The sequence below is a fragment of the Bos taurus genome, chromosome 10 (genome assembly GCF_002263795.3).
Source record: "Bos taurus isolate L1 Dominette 01449 registration number 42190680 breed Hereford chromosome 10, ARS-UCD2.0, whole genome shotgun sequence".
Taxonomy (NCBI): Eukaryota; Metazoa; Chordata; class Mammalia; order Artiodactyla; family Bovidae; genus Bos; species Bos taurus.
In genome coordinates, this window is record NC_037337.1 from 11,160,514 (window position 1) to 11,173,341 (window position 12,828).

General features: G+C 44.5%; 1 protein-coding gene across 4 annotated transcripts in view; it reads right to left on the reverse strand.

The window, feature by feature from the left end:
* SERINC5 (serine incorporator 5) overlaps window positions 1-12,828 on the reverse strand; it is a 108,456-nt gene that overhangs the window by 52,195 nt on the left and 43,433 nt on the right. For all 4 annotated transcript variants that reach the window (XM_002690460.6, XM_005211406.5, XM_059890758.1 and 1 more), the window contains exon 2: window positions 2,619-2,780. In XM_002690460.6, coding sequence (XP_002690506.1) covers window positions 2,619-2,780 — 162 coding nt within the window. The remainder of the gene's footprint in view (window positions 1-2,618; window positions 2,781-12,828) is intronic.

A 12,828-nucleotide genomic window follows, 5' to 3' on the forward strand; every position in this document is an offset into this window, starting at 1 on the left:
TGCTCTGCACACACACCACTGCTGCCCCCGCCTCCCTAAGTAGCCCAGCCTATTTCTATGGCAACAGCCTCCTACTCAAGAATCTATAATGGCTTCCCATTTGCCATGAGACCATAGCCAAATGCCTCACCTTAGCCCTGAAATTCCTACAAGTCACTTTACCTGCCCATGTCTCCTCCCTGTCCTTCTACACATGTCTTGTCCTTGTTCTTCCCACGGAGCCTAGTCACTAAGAACTCAGTCAGCCTAGGTTCAAATCCCAGCTCCACCACTTGGAGATGGAGACCTTGGGCAAGGTACGTAAGTGACTCCAAGCCTCAGTTTCTTCATCTGTAGAGCAGGGAGAGTGGCAGGACCTGTTGCTCAGGTTGAGTACAGTAGTGATGAACTGAAATGATTCAGGTAAAATGCTTAAAATAAAACCTGGCACATGGTATCACCCAACAGATATTAGCAACTGAAACACTCATCACACGAGTCACGGCTTTCATGAAGCCTTCCCTAGCAACATCGGTCAGCACCTTCTGTTTCTCACCCCCATTTTTTTTTCTTAAAAAAAAAAAACAAAAAACAAACAAAAAAAACCAACCAAATCTTCTGTTTCTTAAATGTTCTGCAAACAGCCAGAAGCCATAAATACTGGCTGGAGTTGTTGAGGACTGTTCCATGAGGTAGGTTACTTGGATGGCAATCAAATGTTACAAATTATTATTATTAAACTCACATCTAAAATATGTCCCTTCGTTCCCAAATTAGCTTTACCTCCAGTAACATTTTTGATGGGTTTCTCTCTAAAGAGATTGTGTTTCTGAGATCCAAAGCCTAATTTACAGAGACTGAAAGTTTCTTAAGCGTCCCATGGACACACTGGCAATTTCTCCCAGAGTGACACGCGGGGTCCCTAAGCCAATGCCTGTTCATTTAAAAGGAGAACATTAAGTTACCTGAAAAGCAGAAGTAATCAAAGTAAGAGTTACATCTACTGTTTCAAATATTCCTCCTCTCAAACTTCTTATCACAAACATTCAAGATTAAGCCATGGTAAGAGGAAGAGATGAGTGGCAAATGCACCTGAGATATAGCAGGACCTGGTGCAGTCAAGCAAGGCAGCCTTGGCCCTTGGTCTCCCTGCCGCCTAACTTCACAGCACTTCAGGCATCCTCTCATATGGCACAATTTCTACCTGGCTTTAAGCCTCAGGAGACTTTATACCAGCCTTCTGAGTTATAAGCTCCTTTTCTCTCAAGTTTGAAGGCCCCATAGCTCCCAATGCAGGGCTTTATTGAGCAGAGATCCATGTTTAAAGCAATCAGAGAAGAATCTAAATTTCACAAATTTTGACATTAGTTCTAATATATTCCAGACCATACAACCAGTAATAAGAGCCTTACCCTACAGAAAACTTCCAAGGGCCTACCTTAACTAATGGGTAAGACTATAACAACTACGTCTAAGAAAATGGTTTTTCTGAAGCCCTTGAGTACATTTAAAATAGTCTGCACTTGCAGCCTAAGGTTGGGGGGAACAAACACTTCCTTGGGAGTTGCTCCTGGTGGCACCATCTCCATGGTTCCAGCAGGGCACTGTCTGACCTTGCTCCTTTGGGCAAGGGAAGATGGGTCTGGGTCCCTGGAAGATGCAGTGCTAAGCACTAAGTCTGTGGGGCAAATGGGGTCTGGCTGGTCAGCCTTTCTTCTTCTCCCCCGTTCCCTCCGAGGAGAGCTGCCCCCAGAACACGCCTACAGTAAATGTGCCCCTGCAGAGGAAGTGTTCCCTGGCTCAGGTGGGGTCCCCAGGTGAGTTAAGTCTGACTCGTTTTGGGGTTCAGTAGTAGGAAGCCCACTTCCTTGCAAATATGAGTCATGCTGTCTTATACCAGCTTTTGGGGGATAAAAGTGATGTTTGTATCTACCTGCTGACATTGTAGTATTTTTTGTCAGTTTATTCAGAACCTGAGAAGGGAAGGATGGCATTATTTATTGGGCTCCGTCAGAATCCCCAACTCAACCCCCCACCATCAGGCCCATTATGAGGAAATTCCAGAAAAAGGTCCTATATGTGTCTCTCTCAGAATCACATACTAGGGATACCTTCCAGATACTGCCCAGGCAATGACTGGAAGAAAATCCATCCTTCAACCCTGGAAACATCCACCCTACAAGTGACATGTCCAGGAAAGTAAAACCCGCCCTTTAGCCCACTCCTCATTATGTGTGGGATGGTCTGGGCTTTACCACACTGGCCACGTTAAGTGTTTATATAATAGCTGTGACTGGAGACACTGGCAGTCATCCTTAGGACAAGGGAAAAGTACAGAAGTCTACAGGGAAAGACTACACATCCCATCAGGAACAGCCGTCAACAAAGCTAAGACAACACACACAATCTTCGCCACCAAAAGCATCAGAAGGCATCTGACCTACCACTAAAGATCAAGATGGGGAAGGGTTTGCCCGCTTAGAGAGAAAGCACTGAAGAGACTTCAGCAAGGCTCAGGAAGAGCAGGTATAACCCCAAACCACCCTGGGTGGCTGGGCCCCATGCTCTGCACTGAATGCTTCCCACACCCCCTCATTAACCATTGCTGGTGGTGGGCAGAGTGGAAGGGGCTGACTCACGTGCTCCCTCATCTCGTTGGCCACGGTGTTGGACATCATGATGCAGCAGATGATGACGACCAGGATGAAGTAGAGCGCGTACATGAAGCGGGTACTCCGGGACTGACGGACCTTGGGGCCACAGCAGTAGGAGCAGCCAGCGTTCCCACAGCAGCAGGCCAACTAGGAAAGGAACACAGAGAGTCTTCTCAGAGCCTCTCCTTTATAGACCTACTGAGCCCAGGCCTCTGCAGGTGAGCTACCATCCTTCCGAAGCGTCCCACCCATAGGATGTGTGTGAACAAAGCTGTCGCCAGGATTGGTCTGATATTGTCTTTAATAAACATGGTGAGGCTTGGGAGATGTCCAATAGCTAAGCAGAAAAGGCACCCTTCCCCCGAAGCACTGTGGTCACTCAGACAAAAACAATCAGGGAAGAGCACAAGAAGCCAAGAACTAGAAGAAGAACTAAGTAAAGCGGGAAGGACGGGAAAACCAAGAAGCTCATAGCCAAAGAACGAACTGTGTGGCGTGGTGGGGGTCGGGGCGGGGGCTGCAGCGGGGTGTGGATTACCACAAACAGGAAGCACAAAAGACACAGGCACCTCTCAGAGATTCACACAGGAAGGGTGGGCTTGAGGCTAATGAGTCTGTTCCCACACATGTATAGTCTCTCCCACTAGCAATATCATTGACCAGAATGGTACATTTTAAAAAATTTTTACCAAGGATGAACTTGCACGGGCATCTCAAAATCACAGCAAGTCCATGGTTAACATAAGGTGTTCATACATGGTATCCTGTATGTAACGGGTTTAGATAAATGTCCAATGATATTGATCCATCATTATAGTATTAGAGTATTTTCACTGCCCTAAAAGGAAACTATTTTTTAGTAAGCACCAGGCAAGAGAACACAGTGTTGTTAAAAGCTCAAAGTATTCAGCCAGCCTAGTTTTGGGATCTGGCTCTGTAACCTATTAGCAATGAGCCCCAAGCAAGTTTCCTTACTTTTCAAGACTCAGATTCCTCATATATTAGGGTAAAGGGTGTTAACAGTACTTAATGTACTGCTGGTCTCTTGGATAACCTAATCAGACATACCTGGTTTTAGGGAGAAATTACTCTTTAGTAAATAGAGAAAAATACAAAAGAGATTACCATAAACTACAAATAACCACCAAACCTAGGTGTTTTAACACTATATATAAAAACCTAACAATGCAATCTTCTAATCATGATTTAGCAGGAAGTTCAGAGTTTTGCACGGCTTCAAAACAAGCATCAATTAGAAGGCTACACTATAAACATCACTTAAGGTAAGAAGAGATCACGGGAGTAAGATGACAACAGGCTGTAATCATCAGGACAGATCTTGGAAACATACACATTTCCCAAATTATTTAGTCTACTTAATGACATCGCTGTTGTTTAAGCCCTTTGTCATTCTGCACTATTTCATGACTTGAAATTTCCTAATGCACTCTTTCCATCTCACATGCAGTTTTCTAAGTCATTTTCCTCAAGACTCTTCTTGCCTCATAAGGCTGGGCCACTGCTTTGCAAGATCAGCTACTCTACTGGGCTGAGCTAACAGATTACACAGCGGAACCCGAACACTGCTGCCTTTATGGTGTTCTTACAGGCCACCTGCCTTCACAGTTCACTCATCCACAGTCTCTGTCTTTGATTTACTGATCCCTTTCCACTCATATGCCCCAATTTTTCTTTTCTCTCCCTCGCAGCTCCCTCTTTTCTCCTCCCACTGGCCTAGCTGGCTCCTCTCCCAGCCCTGCCTCCCTCCTCTGCCTCTCAAATTCCTTCCCAACTGCCTCATTCACTGGTTGCTAACTCTTTAAGCTCCATGGTCTTAGATAACCAGTTTTACTGTATTTCAAATTCAAATGTGATCAAATATTTATCCTACATGGAAAAAGAAATATTTAGAAGCAGTTGATACATATCATGACAGAACTTACCCACAGCAGAATCAACCTTTACACTTACTATCTCCACAGAGGGAAAAATGAACAGATGCAGATATAATGTGAGCCTAATTGATCATTTAAAGACAAATAGTAACAGAGGAATATGATTATGGAAAATGAAGAGAAAATCATATTGGTTTAATCCTATCATTTTAAAGTCATGTATCATTGTATAGAGCTAATTTTTTAGTTGGAAAATGGAATTATTTCCTGCCATATCAGTAAACCAGTATGTGACAGTCATCAGCAATTGCAGTCTCCATGTGAGCCAGGAGCTCTGAGGAAACTCAGGATGTGAAAACACAAGATACTTGCCCCAAATAGCTGAGATCTATATCAAAGGAATAATTTCAATGAGACCCAACTCTTGCATCTCCCTATACATAGCAAATTTCTGGGGATAGTAATCTTCTGATATTCAGACTGCCTGCCCTTTGTTGCAAAGCTCCTATATATCCTAGCTTCCCCTCACTTCCTCAGAGCAGGTTCTCAGAACTATCTGAAATGCTGTCTCCCAGGCTACAGTCCTTATTTTGCCCTAAAGAAAACTTAAATTGCAACTCTCATTTTGTGCATTTTTAAAAAAAAAATCAACAAAATTCTCCTTATTTTTCACTTTCACTCTGTATATGGTATTTATGTGCATATACATATGAGTTTCCCTGGTGGCCCAGTGATAAAGAATCCACCTGCAATGCAGGAGATGCGAGTTTGATCCCTGGGTCCCCTAGAGGAGGAAATGGCAATCCACTCCAGTATTCTTGCCTGGGAAATCCTATGGACAGAGCAGCCAGTGGGCTATAGTCCATTGGGTCACAAAAGAGTCAGATATGACTTAGCAACTAAACCACCACCACATACACACACACATACATACAGACAGACAGATATAGATGTGTGCACATATATACACACACACCTAATATTAGAATCAAATAGCAGAGCTCTACTGGCCTACAAGTTATTTATCAAAGAAAACTAGGCCAATCACAAACAGTGAAAGTGTACTACATGCATGCTAAGTCACTTCAGTCACATCCGACTCTTTGCAATCCCACGGACTGTAGCCTGCCAGGCTCCTCTGTCCGTGAGATTCTCCAGGCAAGAATACTGGAGTTGGTTGCCATGCCCTCCTCCAGGAGATCTTCTCAACCCAGAGAACAAACCCCCGTCTCTTACATCTCATTTTCTTAAGCTATCATTGACATGGAAGTGGAAATTCAAAACAGCATCCATAAAAGTAATGTTATGTTAGCATCAGGGAAAATCTCGCAACCCTGCTGACTTACCCCTTCCTTCTGGAAGAGTATAATTTATAAAATGGGTTTATCTTTTATTCCCTGACATTTACAGCTTTATTACTCTGGGGATTTGTTGTTCAGTTGCTCAGTCATGTCTGACTCTTTGTGACCCCATGGACTGCAGCATGCCAGGCTTCCTTGTCTTTCACCTTCTCCCAGAGCTTGCTCAAACTCATGTCCATTGAGTCCGTGATGCTGTCCAACTATCTTGTCCTCTGTTGTCCCCTTCTCCTCCTGCCTTCAATCTTTCCCAGCATCTGGGTCTTTTCAAATGAGTCCATTCTTCGCATCGGGCGGCCAAAGTATTGGAGCTTCAGCATCAGTCCTTCCAATGAATATTCAGAACTGATTTCCTTTAGGATTGCCTGGCTGGATCTCCTTGCAGTCCAAGGGATTCTCAAGAGTCTTCTCCAGCACCACAGTTCAAAAGCACCAATTCTTCGGTGCTCAGCTTTCTTTATAGTCTAACTCTCACACCCATACATGAGTATTGGAAAAACCATAGCTTTGACTAGACGGACCTTTGTTGGCAAAGTAATGTCTCTGCTTTTTAATATGCTATTTAGGTTGGTCATAGCTTTTCTTTCAAAGAGCAAGTGTCTTTTAATTTCATGGCTGCAGTCACCATCTGCAGTGATTTTGAAGCCCAAGAAAATAAAGTCTGTCACTGTTTCCATTGTTTCCCCATCATACTGCCATGAAGTGATGGGACCAGATGCTATGAACTTCATTTTTTGAATGTTGAATTTTAAGCCAGCTTTTTCACTCTCCTCTTTCACCTTCAAGAGGCTCTTTAGTTCCTCTTCACTTTTTGCCTAAGGGTGGTATCATCTGCATACCTGTGGTTATTGATATTTCTCCCAGCATTCTTGATTCCAGCTTGTGCTTCATCCAGCCTGGCATTTCACATGATGTACTCTGCATATAAGTTAAGTAAGCAGGGTGATAATGTACACCCTTGGCGTACTCCTTTCCCAATTGGAACCAGTCTATTGTTCCATGTCCAGTTCTGTTGTTTCTTGACCTGCATACATGGCACTCCCCAAACCTACAACTTCAAAACTGGAGAAATCAATTCCTAGCCAGTCTAACTTCTGGGGCTGTCACCAGCTTGGAGATGAATGTCTGTGTCTTGTTACTCCTGATTCCAAAGGACTTAAACTTTCTACTGAAATGGTAGAAAAAACAAAGGCAGAATGTGCAACACCCAGAGTGAAACCTAATGTTTGGTGGACTTTAGATGATAATGAAGTGTCCACGTAGATCACTGGTTGTACCTAACATACCACTATGGCAGGGGGTTTGAATAGTGGGAGAGCTGTGTAATGAATGTACCACTCTGGTGGGGGGTGTGATTGGTGGGAGAGCTGTGTGTGTGATGAAGGTACCACTCTAGCAGGGGGTGTGAATAGTGGAAGAGCTGTGTAAAGAATGTAGCACACTGGCAGGGGGAGTGAATAATGGGAGAGCTGTGTGTGTAATGAAGGTACCACTCTAGCAGGGGGTGTGCATAGTGGGAGAGCTGTGTAATGAATGTACCACTCTGGCAGGGGGAGGGTGAATAATGGGAGAGCTGTGGTGGGGTGAATGTACCACTGTAGTGAGGGGTGTGAACAATGGGAGAGCTATGGTGGGGTGAGGAAGCACGGATTATGTTTGAAGTCTCTGTCTCTTCTTCTCCATTTTGCTGGAACTCTGAACATTTTAAAAATAAAATCAATCAAAAAACAAACAACATATGAACAAAACAGTGCCAATCAATGGCTCAATAAACAGATGCTAAATGAATAACATATGATAAATTCCTAACAGCAACACTCCTCAAAGGAAAGGGCTCACGACCCCGCTGCAGAAGGCAAAAGGCACATGGCACATGCTGTGCTCTGCCTCTCTCACGCCCACACTGTATCGCAGAGGGCTCATTACAAAGGCCTTGAATTTGTAGATACTGCACACAATCTTTCCCCACAATAAATCAGTATACATTCAAGAGGGACCCAAGACAATCCTTTGGGAGGACCCTGTTTACAATTCTTCTAGAAGTTCATCCTGCAGGTATGATTACACAAGGACACAGAGATTTAAGTATAAGGTTGCTCATTAAAAGCATAAAAACAGTCTTATTCTCCAGCTGCACAGGGACCGAATAAATTAATTATGGACTCTCCACACAGCAGGACATAGTTTGAAAGAAGAAGGCAGCACTGTGGGCAGAATTGTGTCCTTACACTCATCCCTCCTGTCATATGCTGAAGTCCTAATCCTCTGTATCTCTGCACGTGACTATTTGGACAGAGGGCCCTGAAAGAGGTAGTTAAGATTAAACAAGGTCATCGGGTGGGCCCTAATCCAGTATGACTGGGGTCCTTATAAGAAGAAGAGATCAGGACACGGACACACTCAGAAGGAAGACCATGTGAAGCCACAGGAGGTAGTCAGCCACCTATGAGTCAAGGAGAGAAGCCTCTCATGATCCTGGACTTCTAGCCCCCAGATCTGTGAACAATTAAATGTCGGTTGTTTATTTATACCACCCAGTCTGTGGTACCTGGTTATGACAGTAAACTAATACAGTCAGTAGAGCCGGATACTTTATAGTTATGCATATCTAAAAGTGGGGTGTGTGGATACAAAGACCACTAACATCAATCAGCTGGAGGGTGGGCCTAGGAGGCTGGGCTTCCATGTGGGGGGTGGAAATAAGACAGCTATGCCTCACAGTTCTGCTCCCCTGTTTGGGTTTTTAACCATGTGTGTGTATCACCCTTGTGATTAAGAAAAAAAAAATAGACTATTTAAGAAAAGTAACTATGTTTTGAGATATTGATACAGAAGTATTTGCAATGTGGCATTGACTTGTGTGATTTCTTTCTTTCTGAAGAACTCCCCCTCCTTCAAATACACTGAAAAAGGAAAAATTTCAAAGAGCTGTTCACACCCTATATCTAACTTTCCTCGAAATAACCACAGCATGAAGAGTAAAGGCTTTTCTAAGTAGAAGGTGCTTTTTTCAAAGAGGATGGTGGGCAGAGTCCACAAGAAAGGATCAGCCAGTCTCTTGCTGCTGCCTGGAGCTGGGCCTTCCCTTTAGTGTGAGTTTTCCTCTCTTATCTAAGGAGAATACACACACACACACACACACACACACACACACTCCCCACAATAATAAATACCAGTCTCCCTTTCTGTCCTCCCCACTGGCCTTGGGCTTGTCAATCACAAATTGTCACTTGTCCTGGGTGCTTGCTTGCCATCCACCTCTGCAAGGATTAAGTCATGTGCTGCTGTAGCGGCTGACCTCAACACCCATTGAAGGAGTTCAGGGTGGAGAGCAGAAGTGCGGCATCTTTGAGCCAGGAAAACTGGCAGGACAGGTCTTCAGATGGTTGCATATTCTCAGGAGCTGATTTTATGAGCCCAACTCTTATATGTCCTCATGTCTACAGAAGCACTAAAATCCTTCATGGTGATGACTCTTTCTTGTGACTAACAGAAGCTCCACAAGACTAGTAGAAACCTCCTAAAAATAAACGTGCTTGATTGTACGTACACCCCCTTTACCAAAATCACATCGATCCTGTGCTTCTCCCCTACCTCTTTTGAGCAGTCTCTCAGAGCTATCTGAGGTGCCCTCTCCCGGGCTGCAGTCCTCATTTTGCCCCAAGTAGTACTTGACTCACAACTCTCACGTTGCACAATTTTTTTTTTTTTAAGTCAACAGGTTGAGAGTTCTTCTAAGGAATGATGCCAGGCACATGAGGAAATGATCACAGAGTGAAACATGAGTTAGGACTGGTAGTAACTTCCAGGCTCTTCTTTTGTTAAATTAAAAAGCACAATTTCTATATTATCTAGAATTCCCTGCTGACACCACCACCAGTTGGAAATAGCAAGAAATCAGGAAGAAAGCCAAAGAGATGTCAGAGAATCATAAAATCCGTGTAAATAAATACACATGTATCTTGTAAGAGTTCCCCTCTCCCTCCCTCAGGTCTGGTCTTCACAATTCCAACAGGCTTGTGTAAGCCCACTGGTGAAAGAGTACAGGTCTGAGAACCAGAGGGCCTGGACTCTAACTCTGTGCAGCTCTGGGACTTGGTTTTCCTCATCTGCACACTGAAAGAGCCTAGCAGAGGATAGGTGAAGAGGTTTCATCTCTTGCTCAACTCATTGGCAATGGCAGTCCTGAGGTGGGTTCTAAGGCTGAATGTCTCACTCCACAGGGGACATGCAAGCACCAATGAGCGCCAGGTGCCAGAGGCACGGAGGCATCCCTGCTAGAGTCTGGTCATCCCTGCAAGAGGTGACCTGACCTCTCCCATCCATAAACTCTCAGATGTTGAAAATGACCTGCAAGAGGCAAGCACACTGGGTTAATAAGCCCAAAGCACGAAGGCAGAAAGATCAATCAGAAAGAGAAGAATTAAAAAGTGGAGCAGTCAAAGGCTCCTCGCGTAGCCGTGGGTTCTATGAGCATCCCTGCAGCACTGCTTTCCAAACCATGTCTGCAATGTTTAGTTCCCGAGGCAGTGCCAAAACACGTTCATCATCATGGCTCAGGCATCCCATTACCTCGGGTTCCCTTCCTTCCACTTAGGAAGGCAAACGAGTTGCGTAGGACACTTTTGTTACAAGAATCACTCCAAACTCAGGACACATTTTTAGTTCCAGTGCTTTAGTTTGGGGAAAACAACTCTTTTGGCATACCTCACAGCTTGCCAGATATCTTAGTTCTTCAATCAGGGATCGAACCCATGCCCCCCTGCAGTGGAAGCCTAGGGATTCCTAGCATTTATTCAGACTTATTCCACGAGAGCTCTGGACAGCCCTAAACTGAGTTCAAACTTCAAAAGGAAAGAACACTTCAAATCTGACATGGATCTTCATTCTGTCCTTTTCCTGACTTGGAAATGCAGGAGCCCAACAGAACTGAGGAAAAGACTTCACAGAGATTTTTGTTAACTGCAATAATTATAATATTGTCCCTTAATAAATAGTGAGGGGATAGAGCAGCAGCAGCAAGTTCCTAAAAAACTGAAGATGTTGAAGCTGTTGGAAGCAGAACCCAGGTGTTCCTGTGCAAGCCGGGGGCATGTAACACCAAGAAAACAGAAGAAAAATACTCAAGACATAAAAGTAGGCTCAGAATATTTTATAAAAGTAAATTGTGCTCTCTTTTAATTTTGATCTCCACATCTTTTGGGGACACACAATATCCTACTCATGCCCTGTCACAGCCTGCTTGCCTTCCTTCTCCTTTGAGGCTTCAGGACTTTCTATGAATCACCAGCAGTCAGCATTGGTAAGGAAGAACTGATTCTACTTTGACAGCAGTATTTATTTAAATCTGGGTCTCCACAACCAGCCATCTGCAGCTCATTCTCCTCACTCTATGCTCAGAAACATCTTCCCATTGAGCTCACACAGACCTTTTCCTTCACTACAACCAGGAGGCAGGGAGTGGTAAACGGCAACTCTTGCCAACATGGTGCCACGTGCTGCCTGTTCCCAGTAGCTTTGCGTGGTAATGATGTGCCTTGAAAGCTACATTAAGAACACTCAACTACTCTGCTCAATAAGGAAATATCTTACTGCATAAGAAATACAGGTGGCAGGTAGTCACTAATTCACACAATGATCATGTTTTAGAAAATGCAACACATACTATGTATATGTTAATAAGTTGGTTTGTTTAGGGCTTATTGGATTTCTCCCACTCAAAAGAATATAGGGCAGGACCTGCCTGGTGGTACAGTGATGAAGAATCGACCTGTCAATGCAGGGGACACAGGTTCAACCCCTGGTCTGGGAAGTTCCCACACGCCTCTGGGAAACTAAGCCCATGCACCACGACGACTGAGCCCTTGTACTGTAACTACCGAAGCCTGTGTGCCCAGAGCCAGGAGAAGCCACCACAATGAGAAGCTTGTGTACGACCACTAGAAAGCGGCCACCACTCACTGCAACTCGACAGTTGCAGCACAGTAATGAAAAAGAATCAGTGCAGCCACAAATACATAAATAAATAGGAAGAGAAGTAGGGCAACCTAGTAAAGCTTATTTAATCCATAATAATATTAGCTAACCAGAGCTAACACTGTGCCCTTTGTAAAGTACAACAACTTTTATCACTAGCTGTTATATCACCCCCACTTACAGAACTGGCCAGTGGCAGAGTCAGGATTTGAATCTGTAGGCTTTTTGCAAACCTGCTCCCCTCACTGCTGGTATACAAAGAGGATGCACCACAGACCACACGGGCCTGAAACCTTGGTTTCCTACAGAAGGGAAACCGGCTGTGTGGGGAGGAAGTGGCAAGTCCTCGGGGGTACAGAAAGCATTCAACAAGTATCTGAAGAAGCCGTCTCCCTTTGCGTGCCCCTCCTCTCTCCAGGTAACCTCTGGCTTCAGTGGACCTGGAGGACCTCTATTAGAGACCTGCCCAAGCAGCTCAGCCCCTCCCATCACCACGCTCCCCACCTCACCACCAAGTCCAATCCCATTTCTAAAGCCCTACCCTTAATCCCGTGGAAATAACCAAGTGATTCATTCACTCAACTAATGGTTACTATATCAATACTACATACCTCCTGTGCAATGTTAATTCCTGGAAATGCAGCAACAGGCCCCATGGAACCATCCTCTAAACCCTCTGCTTTAGCTCCTCTCTGAAGTACCTAGATAACACTATCTAATGGACATTCCTGAGTTGTCTTACAGATGTGAAAACCCCCACCAAGTGGAAGACACTAACTACTCGATGACCATGAGCACCTAGCCCCTAGACCTACTACTGCCTAAGGCTTGATAATGTTAACCCCTATGACATCACCCTGTCCCCTCACCATCAGCCATTCAGAGAACTGTGCACAAGCTGATCACCTTAAAAAACGCTTTGCTGGAACTCTTCAGGGAGTTTGGGCACAAACCACCCACCTCCTT